Source organism: Pimephales promelas, chromosome 24 (assembly GCF_988280905.1).
Source record: "Pimephales promelas chromosome 24, fPimPro1.hap1.1, whole genome shotgun sequence".
In the NCBI taxonomy this organism is placed as follows: domain Eukaryota; kingdom Metazoa; phylum Chordata; class Actinopteri; order Cypriniformes; family Leuciscidae; genus Pimephales; species Pimephales promelas.
In genome coordinates, this window is record NC_142792.1 from 29,393,464 (window position 1) to 29,413,570 (window position 20,107).

Below are 20,107 nucleotides of genomic sequence, written 5' to 3' on the forward strand. Positions count from 1 at the left end.
CTTTAATTAAAACGCCAGGAACACCTCAAAGTGTGCAAAAGCCAGGAGAGAGTGCTGGCAAAACTAGAAGACAAATTAAATGCGTTTGTGGTGGCCATGTTAGATGTTTTAATAACTTATTATTATTATTATTATTTTATTTTTATTTTCATAATTTCATAATTACTTTGTTCATTGTAATGTCGAGTCACCACACTATAATAATGGACATGGTGAAAGTGAAGTACAAAAATATTCTACTTAGGCCTAATGGTAATTTTAGGCCTTATAGGCCTACTAGTCTCTTTTAAAAAGGCACTGTTAAATAAATGATTGTCTGTTTATAAAAGCAAACAGGAAAAAGGCTAAGAAAAAATAATAATGATGCTCCTGACCCTGGCAGAAGAGCTGACCCTTGGGTTGAATGTGAATTGCCCTGTTGTGAAGGGCATCCCTGGGTTCAGCTCTTCCAGACCCACATCAGGGACCAGTAGCAACACCTACATCACTGGGAAATGAGATTTAAATTATCGTTGTACACTGTGAAATAATTTGCTGCTGCATTAAATGAAGTAGACCCATAATGCAAATTGGCTGGTTTAGTCATTTCAACTGTTAAATCTTGAGTAATGATAAATTGCTTTGTCTTGTGAAAGTAAAAACTGATAAACTTATGTTAATGTAAAAATATTTTGCCATGAGTTATCAATCACATTGCACTGGAGAGTGAAGAAAACTTCTCAGATGACTGTCCTTTGGAGGAAGTACTTTAATTTAATTGATGGCTTTAATTGATTTCTACTTGTGCCTATTATTTCTGACAGGAGTCCACATGTACAGAAAGGCCTACAGAAGAGTCTGCACACAGCAGTGATACAGGGGTGGGCAGTGTAGACAACTTTTGCTTTTTATTTGTTGCATTAGGCATGTGTGACACAAACGACACAGGGTGAAATTCGTTCCCCATTTGAGTCTTCAACAGAAAATAGAATATTTTGAAAAAATAAAAATCAGGGGGAGAAATAACTTGACTAAGTTGCACTAGAAATAGAGTTGCTTCAAAATAAACTTCAGACTTAAATACACTATTTCACACAGAGTACTATTGCTGACCTTAATATCTCTTAATATCTCTTGACCTTAAAATATGACTGAATAACTGGCTTTTCTTTACAAAGAACTATTGAAATAAAACTCTAAGCAAATAGAGTTTTGCAAATTTGTCTTGTCTTTTATTTTAGGCTTAATTAATTTTTTTTTCTATGTTTCTGATGTTGGCAATGTTGTATAATATGACTGGTCTGGGGTTTGGGTCAGGGAATGGGGTCATAAAACACCTGTCTCCATGCAGGATCCTGTTGTTATCACCTGTATAATGGAAAAATGCATTTCTCATCGAATCGAACATTAATGTGCATTTCCCACAAAATAAAGTATAAACGACACCCTCACGACGATCGTTTCACGAGAAAAAAAAATAATCTCAGAAATTAGGCTACACTATCGTGCTGCGCTAAAGGACTTCCCGTATCAGCCGCGATCTAATCCTGTTTACATGAAATAAGCCTGCTCGCAAGCAGGTTCAAGCTGACGGACCTGTTGCAAGTCCAGGATGAGCGTCGAAGAACCAAACGATCCAAGATCATGCCAAATCGACAACAATCAAATCCAGCTAACTGAGTTAGCGACGTACGAAGAACGAGCCCCTGATCTGTTATTTTATGTTTGTGATGCTCCTCCCTGTGTCTTGAGTGTCTGATCTGATCTGGTGTTATTGTGATTATTGTGTCCGTCCCTTCAAGCTTTCCCAGTCACTGAGAGTGCTTAAGTCCTGCCCCTTCTAAATTCCCCAGTCACTGAGAGTGCTTAAGTCCTGCCCCTTCTAAATTCCTCAGTCACTGAGAGTGCTTAAGTCCTGCCCCTTCTAAATTCCCCAGTCACTGAGAGTGCTTAAGTCCTGCCCTTCTAACTTCCCCAGTCACTGAGAGTGTTTATGTCCTGCCCCTTTTAACTTCCTCAGTCACTGAGAGTGCTTAAGTCCTGCCCCTTCTAAATTCCTCAGTCACTGAGAGTGCTTAAGTCCTGCCCCTTCTAAATTCCTCAGTCACTGAGAGTGCTTAAGTCCTGCCCCTTCTAAATTCCCCAGTCACTGAGAGTGCTTAAGTCCTGCCCTTCTAACTTCCCCAGTCACTGAGAGTGTTTATGTCCTGCCCCTTTTAACTTCCTCAGTCACTGAGAGTGCTTAAGTCCTGCCCCTTCTAAATTCCTCAGTCACTGAGAGTGCTTAAGTCCTGCCCTTCTAACTTCCCCAGTCACTGAGAGTGCTTAAGTCCTGCCCCTTCTAACTTCCCCAGTCACTGAGAGTGTTTATGTCCTGCCCCTTCTAACTTCCTCAGTCACTGAGAGTGCTTAAGTCCTGCCCCTTCTAAATTCCCCAGTCACTGAGAGTGCTTAAGTCCTGCCCCTTCTAACTTCCTCAGTCACTGAGAGTGCTTAAGTCCTGCCCCTTCTAACTTCCTCAGTCACTGAGAGTGCTTAAGTCCTGCCCCTTCTAAATTCCCCAGTCACTGAGAGTGTTTATGTCCTGCCCCTTCTAAATTCCCCAGTCACTGAGAGTGCTTAAGTCCTGCCCCTTCTAACTTCCTCAGTCACTGAGAGTGCTTAAGTCCTGCCCCTTCTAACTTCCTCAGTCACTGAGAGTGCTTAAGTCCTGCCCCTTCTAAATTCCCCAGTCACTGAGAGTGCTTAAGTCCTGCCCCTTCTAACTTCCTCAGTCACTGAGAGTGCTTAAGTCCTGCCCCTTCTAACTTCCTCAGTCACTGAGAGTGCTTAAGTCCTGCCCCTTCTAAATTCCCCAGTCACTGAGAGTGCTTAAGTCCTGCCCCTTCTAAATTCCTCAGTCACTGAGAGTGCTTAAGTCCTGCCCCTTCTAAATTCCTCAGTCACTGAGAGTGCTTAAGTCCTGCCCCTTCTAAATTCCCCAGTCACTGAGAGTGCTTAAGTCCTGCCCCTTTTAACTTCCTCAGTCACTGAGAGTGCTTAAGTCCTGCCCCTTTTAACTTCCTCAGTCACTGAGAGTGCTTAAGTCCTGCCCCTTCTAACTTCCACAGTCACTGAGAGTGCTTAAGTCCTGCCCCTTCTAAATTCCCCAGTCACTGAGAGTGCTTAAGTCCTGCCCCTTTTAACTTCCTCAGTCACTGAGAGTGCTTAAGTCCTGCCCCTTCTAACTTCCTCAGTCACTGAGAGTGCTTAAGTCCTGCCCCTTCTAACTTCCACAGTCACTGAGAGTAGGGTTGTGCCGATAGACGATAGTATCGTGTATCGACGATAGTCTGACATATCGCCGATGGCAGATGCCTTTGACGATATCAATACGATAATTGGCTCGTTTTACCATAATGTATTAAATTATTATTATTAGGCCTATTATTATTATTATAAAGCTAGTATTGTTATTAAATGAATATTAGGAACTACAGGCATCACCTCATAACAATTGCAACACACGCACTAATGAGGACTCCTCTAAGAGAATGTTTTTAAAACAGACTAAAAAACATCTAACATTTAATTGCAAGGTGATCCATTCACAAATTATCAAGTGTGCTCGTTTTAACAGACGCAAAATTAAAATAAAAAATTAATAAAAAACAATACAATTACTAAATAGTATTAATAATAATATCACTAAAATAGTATTATAGTTACCGTTATCATCGTCCTCTCTGAGTGAACGCGGCGTTAAAGCAGATGCCGAAAGCAGTCCATTTTTACTTTCACTTTCAGAGATTGAGCGCGTTTACATGCGACGACGTTCTTAACCTGATTATATTGAATAAACTTGACAATGCATGTGGTCATGTAAACGTTTCCTTTATCAGAGTAAAGTCATAAGTATAAGAATAAATCGATCGACTCAGCTAGACGTTTGGCCCTTGCTCTTGTTTCTCCCGGCATTTAAAACACATTAACCCGCGTACTTCGTGCTTACTGAAGTGCGCATGTGAAGTGCGCAGAGAGCGCACTGGTAGGGGGACACATATCGCAAACTCCGACTCTTTCTGACCCAAGAAATTATTAAAACGTGTTTTCATCTCGTGCAGAAATAGGCCCTAGTCAAAATGCTGCATGTAACGGCATGAGGATAGGCTAATGTGTCCGTAAATTTCCCGTTGACAAACAAAAGGATTAGGATCTCTTTTTTTTTACCTCACTATACCAGGAAATAACCTGATCCTATTAATAAACACTCCACCTTGGCTAGCAAAATAGAAAAAAAGATTCTCGTTTATAAAACGAAGTAGGCTAATAAAACAAGCAAATTAATGAGTAGGCTAAATAATCAAGTTAATAATCAAATGTTAGCCCCGCCCCCTCAAGATACTATCGTGTATCGCCGATCTCACAGGCTGACGATAGGACGATATGAAAATGGAGCATATCGCCCAACACTAACTGAGAGTGTTTAAGTCCTGCCCCTTCTAACTTCCTCAGTCACTGAGAGTGCTTAAGTCCTGCCCCTTCTAACTTCCACAGTCACTGAGAGTGCTTAAGTCCTGCCCCTTCTAACTTCCTCAGTCACTGAGAGTGCTTAAGTCCTGCCCCTTCTAACTTCCTCAGTCACTGAGAGTGCTTAAGTCCTGCCCCTTCTAACTTCCTCAGTCACTGAGAGTGCTTAAGTCCTGCCCCTTCTAACTTCCTCAGTCACTGAGAGTGCTTAAGTCCTGCCCCTTCTAACTTCCTCAGTCACTGAGAGTGCTTAAGTCCTGCCCCTTCTAACTTCCTCAGTCACTGAGAGTGCTAAAGTTCTGCCCCTTCAAGCTTCTCCAGTCATTGAGAGTGCTTAAGTCCTGCCCCTTCTAACTTCCTCAGTCACTGAGAGTGCTTAAGTCCTGCCCCTTTTAACTTCCTCAGTCACTGAGAGTGCTTAAGTCCTGCCCCTTTTAACTTCCTCAGTCACTGAGAGTGCTTAAGTCCTGCCCCTTCTAACTTCCTCAGTCACTGAGAGTGCTTAAGTCCTGCCCCTTTTAACTTCTTCAGTCACTGAGAGTGCTTAAGTCCTGCCCCTTCTAACTTCCTCAGTCACTGAGAGTGCTTAAGTCCTGCCCCTTTTAACTTCCTCAGTCACTGAGAGTGCTTAAGTCCTGCCCCTTCTAAATTCCTCAGTCACTGAGAGTGCTTAAGTCCTGCCCCTTTTAACTTCCTCAGTCACTGAGAGTGCTTAAGTCCTGCCCCTTTTAACTTCCTCAGTCACTGAGAGTGCTTAAGTCCTGCCCCTTCTAACTTCCTCAGTCACTGAGAGTGCTTAAGTCCTGCCCCTTCTAACTTCCACAGTCACTGAGAGTAGGGTTGTGCCGATAGACGATAGTATCGTGTATCGACGAAAGTCTGACATATCGCCGATGGCAGATGCCTTTGACGATATCAATACGATAATTGGCTCGTTTTACCATAATGTATTAAATTATTATTATTAGGCCTATTATTATTATTATAAAGCTAGTATTGTTATTAAATGAATATTAGGAACTACAGGCATCACCTCATAACAATTGCAACACACGCACTAATGAGGACTCCTCTAAGAGAATGTTTTTAAAACAGACTAAAAAACATCTAACATTTAATTGCAAGGTGATCCATTCACAAATTATCAAGTGTGCTCGTTTTAACAGACGCAAAATTAAAATAAAAAATTAATAAAAAACAATACAATTACTAAATAGTATTAATAATAATATCACTAAAATAGTATTATAGTTACCGTTATCATCGTCCTCTCTGAGTGAACGCGGCGTTAAAGCAGATGCCGAAAGCAGTCCATTTTTACTTTCACTTTCAGAGATTGAGCGCGTTTACATGCGACGACGTTCTTAACCTGATTATGTTGAATAAACTTGACAATGCATGTGGTCATGTAAACGTTTCCTTTATCAGAGTCAAGTCATAAGTATAAGAATAAATCGATCGACTCAGCTAGACGTTTGGCCCTTGCTCTTGTTTCTCCCGGCATTTAAAACACATTAACCCGCGTACTTCGTGCTTACTGAAGTGCGCATGTGAAGTGCGCAGAGAGCGCACTGGTAGGGGGACACATATCGCAAACTCCGACTCTTTCTGACCCAAGAAATTATTAAAACGTGTTTTCATCTCGTGCAGAAATAGGCCCTAGTCAAAATGCTGCATGTAACGGCATGAGGATAGGCTAATGTGTCCGTAAATTTCCCGTTGACGAACAAAAGGATTAGGATCTCTTTTTTTTTTACCTCACTATACCAGGAAATAACCTGATCCTATTAATAAACACTCCACCTTGGCTAGCAAAATAGAAAAAAAGATTCTCGTTTATAAAACGAAGTAGGCTAATAAAACAAGCAAATTAATGAGTAGGCTAAATAATCAAGTTAATAATCAAATGTTAGCCCCGCCCCCTCAAGATACTATCGTGTATCGCCGATCTCACAGGCTGACGATAGGACGATATGAAAATGGAGCATATCGCCCAACACTAACTGAGAGTGTTTAAGTCCTGCCCCTTCTAACTTCCACAGTCACTGAGAGTGCTTAAGTCCTGCCCCTTCTAACTTCCTCAGTCACTGAGAGTGCTTAAGTCCTGCCCCTTCTAACTTCCACAGTCACTGAGAGTGCTTAAGTCCTGCCCCTTCTAACTTCCTCAGTCACTGAGAGTGCTTAAGTCCTGCCCCTTCTAACTTCCTCAGTCACTGAGAGTGCTAAAGTTCTGCCCCTTCAAGCTTCTCCAGTCACTGAGAGTGCTTAAGTCCTGCCCCTTCTAACTTCCTCAGTCACTGAGAGTGCTTAAGTCCTGCCCCTTCTAACTTCCTCAGTCACTGAGAGTGCTTAAGTCCTGCCCCTTTTAACTTCCTCAGTCACTGAGAGTGCTTAAGTCCTGCCCCTTCTAAATTCCTCAGTCACTGAGAGTGCTTAAGTCCTGCCCCTTTTAACTTCCTCAGTCACTGAGAGTGCTTAAGTCCTGCCCCTTTTAACTTCCTCAGTCACTGAGAGTGCTTAAGTCCTGCCCCTTCTAACTTCCTCAGTCACTGAGAGTGCTTAAGTCCTGCCCCTTCTAAATTCCTCAGTCACTGAGAGTGCTTAAGTCCTGCCCCTTCTAAATTCCTCAGTCACTGAGAGTGCTTAAGTCCTGCCCCTTTTAACTTCCTCAGTCACTGAGAGTGCTTAAGTCCTGCCCCTTCTAACTTCCTCAGTCACTGAGAGTGCTTAAGTCCTGCCCCTTCTAACTTCCTCAGTCACTGAGAGTGCTTAAGTCCTGCCCCTTCTAACTTCCTCAGTCACTGAGAGTGCTTAAGTCCTGCCCCTTCTAACTTCCTCAGTCACTGAGAGTGCTAAAGTTCTGCCCCTTCAAGCTTCTCCAGTCACTGAGAGTGCTTAAGTCCTGCCCCTTCTAACTTCCTCAGTCACTGAGAGTGCTTAAGTCCTGCCCCTTCTAACTTCCTCAGTCACTGAGAGTGCTTAAGTCCTGCCCCTTTTAACTTCCTCAGTCACTGAGAGTGCTTAAGTCCTGCCCCTTCTAAATTCCTCAGTCACTGAGAGTGCTTAAGTCCTGCCCCTTTTAACTTCCTCAGTCACTGAGAGTGCTTAAGTCCTGCCCCTTTTAACTTCCTCAGTCACTGAGAGTGCTTAAGTCCTGCCCCTTCTAACTTCCTCAGTCACTGAGAGTGCTTAAGTCCTGCCCCTTCTAAATTCCTCAGTCACTGAGAGTGTTTATGTCCTGCCCCTTTTAACCTTCTCAGTCCCTGAGAGTGCTTAAGTCCTGCCCCTTCTAACTTCCTCAGTCACTGAGAGTGCTAAAGTTCTGCCCCTTCAAACTTCATTGAAAGTCATTGAGAGTGCTTAAGTCCTGCCCCTTCTAACTTCCTCAGTCACTGAGAGTGCTTAAGTCCTGCCCCTTCTAACTTCCTCAGTCACTGAGAGTGCTTAAGTCCTGCCCCTTCTAACTTCCCCAGTCACTGAGAGTGCTTAAGTCCTGCCCCTTCTAACTTCTTCAGTCACTGAGAGTGTTTATGTCCTGCCCCTTCTAACTTCCTCAGTCTTTGAGAGTGCTAAAGTTCTGCCCCTTCTAACTTCCTCAGTCACTGAGAGTGCTTAAGTCCTGCCCCTTCTAACTTCCTCAGTCACTGAGAGTGCTTAAGTCCTGCCCCTTCTAACTTCCTCAGTCACTGAGAGTGCTTAAGTCCTGCCCCTTCTAACTTCCTCAGTCTTTGAGAGTGCTTAAGTCCTGCCCCTTCTAACTTCTTCAGTCACTGAGAGTGTTTATGTCCTGCCCCTTCTAACTTCCTCAGTCTTTGAGAGTGCTTAAGTCCTGCCCCTTCTAACTTCCTCAGTCACTGAGAGTGCTTAAGTCCTGCCCTTCTAAATTCCTCAGTCACTGAGAGTGCTTAAGTCCTGCCCCTTCTAACTTCCTCAGTCTTTGAGAGTGTTAAAGTTCTGCCCCTTCAAGCTTCTCCAGTCATTGAGAGTGCTTAAGTCCTGCCCCTTCTAACTTCCTCAGTCTTTGAGAGTGCTTAAGTTCTGCCCCTTCAAGCTTCTCCAGTCATTGAGAGTGCTTCCACCAAAGACTCTCTCTGACCCAGGAAAATTGGTTAATTTGTCATACTGTGCTTGCGTGTATACTGGTGTGATATCATACCTAACCTCTGACCCTTGTGTTGTGTCTTAGAGGGAAAACACAGAGCCCAAAGCCATACAGGTGTTTGGCGGGTGCCTGGACATAATGGCAGCGGGTGAGACTTTCATCGGCTCGTTATCACACAGAGACATTAGTTTTGGTCATCAAACGTGTACAGACTGTGTGTGTGTGTGTCCAGATGACGATGGCTTCCTCAGGAAACAGAAGCACATGAAGGCTCAGGCTTTCGCTTTTAAAATGCGTCCACGCAAGGAGGTGCTGGAGGTTAATTATGTGAGTATGAGTTGTGATGCATTGGATATTGTTTCATTGGTTGTAATTTTTTGACTTATTTCAGCAGCAGAAGTGCTTTAAAAGGAATGAATGTACAGGAAACTAGTGATGTGACTTCTGACTTGTTTCCACAGATGGTTCTTTCAGACTATTTGTTTCAATGAACAAAGATATTTATATAATTTTATTCTATCAACACATGCGATTAAATCGACATGTGGGTGCTGTTTGCTGGTTGTTTACTTGTTTACTTGGCTAAAACTTCTGCTGAATAGATCAATGTGAGTGTAATAATGGATCCTCTTGAAAGCAGCAGGTCTCATTGGTCGGAGCAGCTCTTCTGTGAAACATGCAACTGCTCAGGCTTCTTCAGGCCCCAGTGCTTGTGTTTTTGTGAAACTGTGTTTTCTCATGTGTGTGTGTCCGCAGATCGACCTGTACATGTGCATGGCGTGTGGGCGGGGTGACGAGGAGGACCGCCTCCTGCTGTGTGATGGCTGCGACGACAGCTACCACACCTTCTGCCTCATCCCGCCGCTGCAGGACGTGCCCAAAGGAGACTGGCGCTGCCCCAAGTGTGTGGCGGAGGTACTGTACACTCACACACCTATATTCACACACACACACACACTTAGTGATGATGATGACGATGATGATGTGCTCACACACTCAGGAGTGCAGCAAGCCTCGGGAGGCGTTCGGCTTCGAGCAGGCCGTGCGCGAGTACACACTCCAGAGCTTCGGTGAGATGGCCGACCACTTCAAGTCCGACTACTTCAACATGCCCGTTCACGTAAGAGTCGTTCACTTCTTTCCGCCTCAGACTCCACAGCCGTCTCAGACTCGTGTGTGTGTGTGTGTGTCAGATGGTGCCGACAGAGCTGGTGGAGAAGGAGTTCTGGCGTCTGGTCAGCAGCATCGAGGAGGACGTGATCGTGGAGTATGGCGCTGACATCAGCTCCAAGGACGTGGGCAGTGGATTCCCAGTGCGGGACGGCAAGAGGAAGCTCATCGGCGACGAGGACGTAAGACTCTATTCTCATTAATCTTTCACTTTATTACAAGTAAATGTCTGTTATTTGTCATTTGTATTTATTTACAATATAATGTCTTTTAATGTGGTGTGAGCAGTGTTGAGGAATTTTACGCTTTACAATACTGCGTAACTGCGGTACACCCTTAGAGGATGAAGATTCACGCTCTGTCTGCTCTTGTGCTAAGTAATACTCGTGGTCCTCCATTTGTTCCAATTTCACTTCTTTTATAACAAAGAATGGTCTCTGCTTCTAATAAACCAGACGACTACTACTACTTCATGTGTATTCAACTTAGTGACGTTGCAAGCTGCCTCTAAAAACATCAACGAAGAAGCTGATGATTATTTGGGGACACTAAATTTTCAACAAAATAAATGATTAACTTTTTACAATAGAAATGAACCATCACTGAACGTTTCAGCTTACTTGCGTAACCCTGGTTCCCTGAAGAGGAAACTCGAGCTGCGTTGAGATGCCGTGGGAATGCCCCTGCGTGGGTCGTGAATAGGGTTGGGTATCGTTTGGGTTTTATCCGATACCAGTACCTACTCGGTATTTTTTAAACGGTTCCGGTGCCTAAACGGTTCTTGAAACGGTACTTAAGAAAACGAAACCGCACACACTTTGTCAAAAAAATAATACGCCTTTATTTACAGGGCCAAACTGGACACAATATTAACTTACAATATAAATACAAGTAACATATGGTAATAATAAATAAACCAATATAAAATAAAAGTTCATATTTGCATAGTATCAAATAAAACAATATTATATCAAACAATGTAATTATACTGGAGATAGAGATTACTACCAGGGTAATATAATATCGACATGGCTACAGGTTCCCATGTTTTGTCTGCTTTAACTAGTCATGTAAGTTATCTTGTCATTTACTAGTTAAACTCTTAGCCAGTTTGATATTTCGTTTCCACTGCGTCTTATACACAGCTTTGAGTAAACATATGAAAGAGAACGTCTCTGTGTAACCCATGTTCTCTCAATAGGGAACGAGACGCTGCGTTCGCTGTCAAATATCTCGCGCTGCTGACAAGCTTCCTTTTTCGACAGAACTCTGAGGAGCAGATGATGCGCGCGCTAATATAATATGACAACGTGAGCGTCAAGGCGGCGCGAATGGTGATTCTATATCCATAGACAATCGTTATTCTGACGCGTAATTTTACACGTGAAAGGCAGCCAAACATTTCACGTGTGTTTAATCTCCTCGCTATCAGCAGACGTTCGGTGAGTCTCCCGCATATTGATAACGGCTCCCGGATGATCGCAAATTAGTTCAAATCTCCCGGAATCTAGAGCAAGCGAGCAAGAGCGCGTGTGCGAGACAGATCAGACAGTGCTTCAATAAACCGTATAGTGCGCGCACGTCGGAGAGGGAGACAGCGAGAGACTGCGTGTGTGCGCCTCATGCCACAGACTCAGCAATCGAAATCAAGCACTGAAGTTTTCATTCTTATTCGGTCTGGTTACTACCGTTTACGTCAGAACCGGTTCCCTATTGGCACCGAGTTTCGGTACCCAACCCTAGTCATGAAGCACATGTGAAATTGAACTAATGGCCAGACAGAACGCCATAGGCAGGTGACGTCATCGACCAGAAAACTATAAAGCATACCCAGAAACAGACCGCGCTAGCTTCTGATAGGCTAAAGCAAGTTGATCCCAGGCATGCAGAGAGACAGTGTCTCGTTCCCTCTTCAGGGAACCAGGGTTATAGTCTTCACCTGAGAAGTTCCCTTTCAAGGGAACTCGAGCTGCGTCAAGACGCTGTGGGAACATTATACCCACAAGGCCATAATAATAAAATGCCTGTCTGTGTGAAATCATTACGCATTACGTTAAATCATTACGTTAAATCATTATCATTACGTGATCATTAATCACTACGACACAAGCACCATAGACCCCGGAGTGGAGCCTAGATCCAAGTTATAAAATCTGACAACGGTGTGCGGAGAGGACTAGCCTGTCACATCACAAATGTCCTGAAGGGAGACACCCGACAATAAAGCTTTTGAGGCAGCCATACTCCAGGGAGAATGGGCTCGGATTCTCGAAGGCTGACCCGCCGCTTCAGATAGTCTTGGCAACCCACTTTCTTATCCTCTGCTTGGATGCAGGGTGACCCGAAACAGACAAACAGTTGATCCAACTTTCGCCACAGGGCAGCTCTGTGGACATAAGCATCCAAATCCCTCACAGGGCATTGCAGATTGTTTTTCCTGATCTGATGATAAGAAAGCTGGAGGACAGAAGGCCTGCAGCACAATGGGACCCGCATCATTATTTGGGAACTTGGGAACAAACCCCATCCTAGGGTAAAAGAAGGCTTTCACCATAACAGGTGCACATTCTAGGCACGAAGGAGCAACAACAAAGCTTGCAAGTCTCTAATACTCGTGATAGAAGAGATGGCAAGGAGAGATAATGTTTTTAGTGTGAGGAAATTTTCTAAAACATCTTCAATAGGCTCGAAGGAAGCCAAAGCCAGGCCTTACAATACAACGGCCAAATCCCAAGCCGGCGCTCTTGTGCGTAGTGCAGGCCTCAGCCTCGGAGTGCCGTAATTAGAGGATCACTCCCTAAAGATGCACCACCCTGAGGAGCGTGGTAAGCAGATATGGCTAACACATACACTTTCAAGTTGGAAGGAAATAATCCAGCAGAGAAATGTTCCTGCAAAAATTCCAGCACTGAACCCATAATACAGTTGACTGGGTCCAACTGACACTATATGGGTTTTATATATCAAAAAGAGAATAGTCTAAATTTCAGTTCATACAGTCTTCTCAGGGAGCTCCCTCAGGGGCCAAGCCCACCGTTTCCACAACTCCGGGCAAGGGTGATAAATCGTGTGTACAATTGGTCCCTCCTGATTGGAATCTCCATCGGAGAGCCGTCGAGAAGGGACACCAGGTCTGAAAACTACACTCGGGCCGGCCAGAATGGGGCAACTAGGAACAGACGGGAGCTGGATACGTGAGGGAGAACCACATGGGACAGTGGGTTGTCTCTGAAGAGGCAAATACTGTAGGTCGACTTGTGCTTGACCGAATTTCTCCCATAGGAGGTTCACCAACTTGAGGTCTAAGCCCTTGTCTCGACAGGATATCCGCTCCCTGATTTTGATGCCCAGGAACATATACTGCCCTGAGAGTAATTTCCATAGGAGGATCGGAAACCATTTATTCCTCATCATTGTCCCCTATTACTAAAATATAGATCACTTAGCTGGGAAAACATGGTCAAATATTCAAATCTATGTCTTCTCTATAAAATTATAGATGGTTTCTCATCCCCTCCTCTCCACCAGTTTGTCCAAACCCAAACAGCTGAACACAGCAGACCCAGAGGTGCAGCGAGGGGAGACTGCATCATTACCTTTAGGAAAAGTGTGTTTGGTCAGACCGCTTTCTCTGCTCAAGCTACTACTGAGTGGAACCTCACCCCCATAACCATCAGAAACACATACAGTTTGTTTAAAGCAGGGGTGCCCAAACTTTTTCCTACGAAGGGCCAAAAATCAAACTTGATTGTGGGCCGTGGGCCAAAAGTACATTTTGCATCAAACGCAGTTATGTAGTGGTGCCTGGAGAAGTGGGTATACTCTTAATGTATGCCCCCAATATTTTTTAAGCGTCCCAGCAAAGGATGAGCGCTCTGTGTTATAAACAGTGACATGTAAGACTACTAGTCTTCATTAGTATTCAATATGCAAGACTATAGAATAGAGTGTAATGAATACAATACATAGAATCAGTATTCTTGCGTATCAGGGCCGCTCATATGGTTTTCTAAATACCCAGGTGCCAGGTCCCATAAATGATATTGTTAGGGGGGTTCGGGGGCATGCCCAAGGGAAATTTAGATTTTCCTGATCTCAAAATGAGCTTTTTAAGGTGTTTTGATGGCCAAAAAAATTGACAACAGTAGCTTTAAAAGCATGACGTAGCCTATTTGATCAGATTCTTAAACATGAGAATCAGTTCCAGTTTCAGCTACTTTTCTTTCCTAAATTAATCAATGTTTTTGGACTAATATGTTAATTTAATTAATGGTTCAACTGCTCACTCAAAAAGACAGTCACTTGTCGCCACCCTCTGGCTTAATGATGCAAGTGGCGCAAACACAGACAAGCGGAGTTATACAAACCCTCTGATACCTCCCCATAGTCTGATAAAAACAGTGAAAAGTCAAACACATTAGAAAAAACGTTATACAAATATATTTATACAATAATAATGGCAATATATTTAATAGGGTGCTTGTGTTGTTAAATTGAGCTTATACTTTCCACTGTCTTTAATAAAACTGATTATTTCTGTCGGTCATTTAAAACGTCTATTGAAAAACAGCCGTAAATTTGAGCTACTTGCATCTTATCTCGCACTGTATGATCGTTAACTGAAGTGAAGCGTCGCGTTGGGATTCGCGCTCGGCTCGCGCTTCTGCAAACAAAAATAATGCATTCTTTGATTGGTCTCACGAACATTTTAACATTGACGAGCAGGTGTTTGAGTGCTGAAGCAGACCAGATGAGAAGGTCAGTTATCGTAGCGATGGGAGAATCATTGCAGCAACAAATTAGAGTTAATATTACGGGTACGATCTAACTGGGTGTTTTTTTTATTCACGAAATTGGATTAGCAACTAAATGATGCGCATCAGAGGGGATTTAGAAGTGGGTATAGCCTATGCAATGCCGACTGAAAAGGAAGTTGTAAAGTTTTGCATTTTAAAGAAATCCCCTCTCCCCGGACGGTATGGCGGGCCAAATCAAAGGATACCACGGGCCAACTTTGGCCCGCGGGCCCTAGTTTGGGCATCTCTGGTTTAAAGGGTTAGTTCACCCAAAAATGAAAATTCTGTCAGTATTTACTCGCCCTCATGTTGTTCCAAAGGTAGTCAATGGGGAATGAGATCTGTTTGATTAAAACATTCTTCCAAATATCTTCCTTTGTGTTCAGCAGAACAAATAAACAAATTAAGGTTTGGAACAACATGAGGGCGAGTAAATACTGACAGAATTATCATTTTTAGGTGAACTAACCCTTTAAAGGTGCATTGCGCAACATTTCATGTTAAAAATAGCCGTTTTCTAACCCATACATGCTTAAACAATCGCCTGATGGGCTGAATGAGCCCTTCTCTGATCACTGTGATCGCCTCTATAATCCTGTACAGTGAAATATATTAGAGGGATTCGGGCTCGAATCTGAGACTGGGCGTGATGTCATGGCCGTTCACGCTCGCCTGGCTATGTCTGGCAGGTTCGTGTAGCTATTCACAGCCGTTCTCCGTATCAGAGAAGACAACTCGAGCGACACAACTCTAGTCAGCTTTCCACAAAAGTAGACGATGGATTCAAAGGGGCTGTTTACACCTGGTCACTTCATGTGTTTTCTGCGATCGGATAGCTATTCGATCGTGAAAAGACCAGGGTGTAAATGCCCTCCGAAACGCATTCGAGACGGATTTGAATCCGATCGCTCATGAGGACGTGGTCTGGGCCGCAATCCAGACGAAACTGGACAAGTGTAAATGCATCTGGTTGTTGAAACCAGGCTATATGTCATGTTATTTTAGTCATATATGACGATGCGCATCACCTCAGATGAGCAGCTGAGCCCCTTCATCAAGCCAGCGCGCCGCAATCTATCGCAACTCAAAGTGAAAGTAAGTCGCAGACGCTTAACACTACCATCTTCATTAAAAACAAAGAAATGAAATGATCTTACCAGGCCTGTTGCCGATCTCTCTTATTGCTGTCTTTGCTGATTTTGAAATTAGCCGATGATTAATAAAATCCAGCTCATATCTGTTGCTTTCGGTGACGTGCACTTCATTAGATCTGTATATGGCGCGGAAAGAGACCGGCTTGTGGTTCGTTCCAAACCCCAACGCAAACTCCACGTGAGACAAAGAAAATAAAACTTCTGTCTGTCCAGTGCCAGGCGTCGGAATAAGACGAGAGTCAACATCGGGAAGCTTTCAACAAACGGAGAGATCTCCGGTCTGCTCTAGGGCTCAAACGGGTCCTATACAAAGTGACAACTGAACGTGTTTCCATAATAATTCAATCAGAAGTGGATACAGTAAGCACATGGAGATAGATGGAAACAAAAACCGAAGATTTCTACTACCCCCGTTTCCCCCTCTCACACACATTAGTGTGTAATTTACTCGAATGCCTTTCCTTTCATATATATTTTAAATCACTTGCAGATTTATTACTGTATTACCTCATTATGACTGTAACAAAAGATGTGTGCCGCACAGTGTGCAGCTCATGCAAACGTGCGTGTGTGTGTGTTCCTCCATGAACACGCACAGCTCTGGTTGCAGTTTCGCTGGTCGCCAGAGGGGGCGTAGTTCTGCAAAAACTCAGATACTTGCGTTTAGCTCCCTTAAAGTCCCCGTGAAATCAAAATTGAACCTATTCACTTTGTTAGCGCATATTACTAGTCTTGTGGTGAACAATTAATCCGTGCAAGTAAAAATATATTTAAAAAATATTTTACCTTGGTAATCTTTAATCAAAATCTGAAAAGTTACTTCCGGTCTGGAACGGTTTCTTTTTCTGATGACGTAGGTTTCACAGTTTGGGTGGGGAAACGCTTAACCACTCCCCTCAAACCGAGAGGAGGAGCGCTAGAGTAAAACCCTGCCCTCTGTTCAATATTCCGTTTCACTTGGAAATACGTCACAGCACTGGAGAAAAATCGTTTGCAACTTCCGGTTCACGGGGACTTTAAGATCCAGTTAAAGAAATGGCTCATTGATTGTCAGAGCTGTCAGCATTAACGTACTTCTAGTTCTGCTCTTGCTGCCCACTGCTGGCTTCTGTCCTTGTGTGTGTGTGTGTGTGTGTGTTATTTTTTTGTCTGATGTTGGTTTGATTGTAGGCTTGCTGTGTTTTCGATCGTATATTTTAACATAATGGAAATTCTTGCTAAATGTATTGTAATTTTTATTTTGTTATGCAAATATTTAATTGTTTAGGGTGACGTTTTACCATCGGTCTAGGGACTACAGATGAAAAACAGTCTTTTGGCTAATTCTGGCATATTTACAGAAAGGTTTATTAATATGCACTGTCCCGTAATAAAATAAAATAAAAAATTAGTTTTATTTAACATATTTACTTGTAACATAGTTACTTGAGTGTTCGTGTAGTATTCTGATTTAGCATTTCACTGATTTCTTCAATCTTTTTTGTTCCTCTTCGTATGAATGTGTGCAGGAATATGCGAACTCGGGCTGGAACCTGAACAACCTGCCGGTGCTGGAGCAATCGGTGCTGACGCACATCAGCGGAGACATCAGCGGCATGAAGCTGCCCTGGCTCTACGTGGGCATGTGCTTCTCCTCCTTCTGCTGGCACATCGAGGACCACTGGAGCTACTCCATCAACTTCCTACACTGGTGAGTGTGTGTGTGTGTGTGTGTGTGTGTGTGTGTGTGTGGGCACATCGAGGACCACTGGAGCTACTCCATCAACTTCCTACACTGGTGAGTGTGTGTGTGTGTGTGTGTGTGTGTGGGCGGGCACATCGAGGACCACTGGAGCTACTCCATCAACTTAACTACTCCATCCTCGATCCTCGACTCCTCTCTCCTTGATCCTCGACCCCTCACTCCTCTATCCTCAACTCCTCGATCCTCGACTCTTCACTCCTCGATCCTCGACTCCTTGATCCTCGACTCCTCGACTCTTCACTCCTTGACTCCTTGATCCTCGCCTCCTCGATCCTCGACTCCTCACTCCTTGATCCTCGCCTCCTCACTCCTCGATCCTCGACTCCTCGATCCTCGACTCCTCACTCCTCGATCCTCGACTCCTCGACTCTTCACTCCTCTATCCTCGACTCCTCGATCCTCGACTCCTCGACTCTTCACTCCTCACTCCTCGACTCCTCGATCCTCACCTCCTCGATCCTCGACTCCTCGACTCCTCACTCCTCGATCCTCGCCTCCTCACTCCTCGATCCTCGCCTCCTCGATCCTCGACTCCTCGACTCTTCACTCCTCGATCCTCGACTCCTCGATCCTTGACTCCTCACTCCTTGATCCTCGCCTCCTCGATCCTCGCCTCCTCGATCCTCGACTCCTCACTCCTCGATCCTCGCCTCCTCGATCCTCGCCTCCTCACTCCTCGATCCTCGACTCCTCACTCCTTGATCCTCGCCTCCTCACTCCTCGATCCTCGACTCCTCACTCCTGGACTCCTCGATCATCGACTCCTCACTCCTCGATACTCGACTCCTCACTCCTGGACTCCTTGATCCTCGACTCCTCACTCCTCGATCCTCGCCTCCTCACTCCTCGATCCTCGCCTCCTCACTCCTCGCCTCCTCACTCCTCGATCCTCGACTCCTCGATCCTCGCCTCCTCACTCCTCGATCCTCGCCTCCTCGATCCTCGCCTCCTCAATCCTCGACTCCTCACTCCTCGACTCCTCGATCCTTGACTCCTCGATCCTTGACTCCTCACTCCTTGATCCTCGCCTCCTCACTCCTCGACTTCTCGATCCTCGCCTCCTCGATCCTCGCCTCCTCACTCCTCGATCCTCGCCTCCTCACTCCTCGATCCTCGACTCCTCACTCCTCGATCCTCGCCTCCTCACTCCTCGACTCCTCACTCCTGGACTCCTCGATCATCGACTCCTCACTCCTCGATACTCGACTCCTCACTCCTGGACTCCTTGATCATCGACTCCTCACTCCTCGATCCTCGCCTCCTCACTCCTCGATCTTCGCCTCCTCACTCCTCGATCCTCGCCTCCTCACTCCTGGACTCCTCAATCATCGACTCCTCACTCCTCGATACTCGACTCCTCACTCCTGGACTCCTCGATCATCGACTCCTCACTTCTCGACTCCTCACTCCTCGAGCCTCGCCTCCTCACTCCTCGACTCGACTCCTCACTCTTGATCCTCGACTCCTCACTCCTGGACTCCTCGATCATTGACTCCTCACTCCTCGATCCTCGCCTCCTCGATCCTCGCCTCCTCACTTCTCTACTCGACTCCTCACTCCTCGATCCTAGACTCCTCGATCCTCACTCCTCTACTCGACTCCTCACTCCTCGATCCTCGACTCCTCACTCCCGGACTCCTCGATCAATGACTCCTCACTCCTCGATCCTCGCCTCCTCACTCCTCGATCCTGGACTCCTCACTCCTCGATCCTCGACTCCTCACTCCCGGACTCCTCGATCAATGACTCCTCACTCCTCGATCCTCGCCTCCTCACTCCTCGATCCTGGACTCCTCACTCCTCGATCCTCGACTCCTCACTCCTGGACTCCTCAAATCGATACTCGACTCCTCACTCCTCGATACTCGCCTCCTCGCATCCTCACTCCTCTACTCGACTCCTCACTCCTCGATCCTCGACTCCTCACGGTGCAATTAGAGATGTCCTTCAAGATGGCTGAGCTCGATCGGTTTCCGGATCATAGGAGGGAGGACGGAGGAGTGAGGAGACGAGGAGGGATACTGAGAAGCACCCTTGAACAGGTGGAACCGGGGATTGAACCACCATCCCTCCGGTTTGTAGACAATCTACATGAACCACTGAGCCAGTGCCGCCCAATTTATATACTGCTATTAACAACAGCTTCACCGCAGCTTTACACTGATAACAGGAGATTACAGTCACAGAGAGTGTTTTACAGCAGCTCTAGAATAGAGTTATCGTCCAGGTGAAGTTAGTTTAGATTGATTCACTTCTGTTGCAGAGATCATTAGTGATTAACTATGGGGCCGCTAACACGACAGCGCTGTACAGAAACTCGTAACGTGTTCCGGCCGTTCATTTGCACAACAGCAGTGTTTGGTGACTCGAGAATGCAAACTTTGAAATAGGTTCCAAGATGTTATCTCCGTATAACTAGTGGCACATTAATGTGTGTGTTTCAGGGGCGAGCCCAAGACGTGGTACGGGGTCCCAGCACACGCCGCAGAGCAGCTGGAGACGGTCATGAAGACGGTGGCTCCGGAGCTGTTCGACTCGCAGCCGGATCTCCTGCACCAGCTCGTCACCCTGATGAACCCCAACCTCCTGATGGAGCACGGCGTCCCGGTACTCCTCCACCCGTCCGTCCCGCTCTAACAGAGCAGCTGCTGAG

The 20,107-nt window shown here is 45.2% G+C and overlaps 1 protein-coding gene across 1 annotated transcript in view; it reads left to right on the forward strand.

Moving 5' to 3' along the window:
- Positions 1 to 20,107, forward strand: part of kdm5a (lysine demethylase 5A) — a 42,678-nt gene that overhangs the window by 10,371 nt on the left and 12,200 nt on the right. Inside the window, exons 6-12 of the mRNA XM_039669027.2 lie at positions 8,675 to 8,738; positions 8,823 to 8,917; positions 9,347 to 9,505; positions 9,591 to 9,710; positions 9,784 to 9,942; positions 17,219 to 17,400; positions 19,899 to 20,061. Coding sequence (XP_039524961.2) covers positions 8,675 to 8,738; positions 8,823 to 8,917; positions 9,347 to 9,505; positions 9,591 to 9,710; positions 9,784 to 9,942; positions 17,219 to 17,400; positions 19,899 to 20,061 — 942 coding nt within the window. The remainder of the gene's footprint in view (positions 1 to 8,674; positions 8,739 to 8,822; positions 8,918 to 9,346; positions 9,506 to 9,590; positions 9,711 to 9,783; positions 9,943 to 17,218; positions 17,401 to 19,898; positions 20,062 to 20,107) is intronic.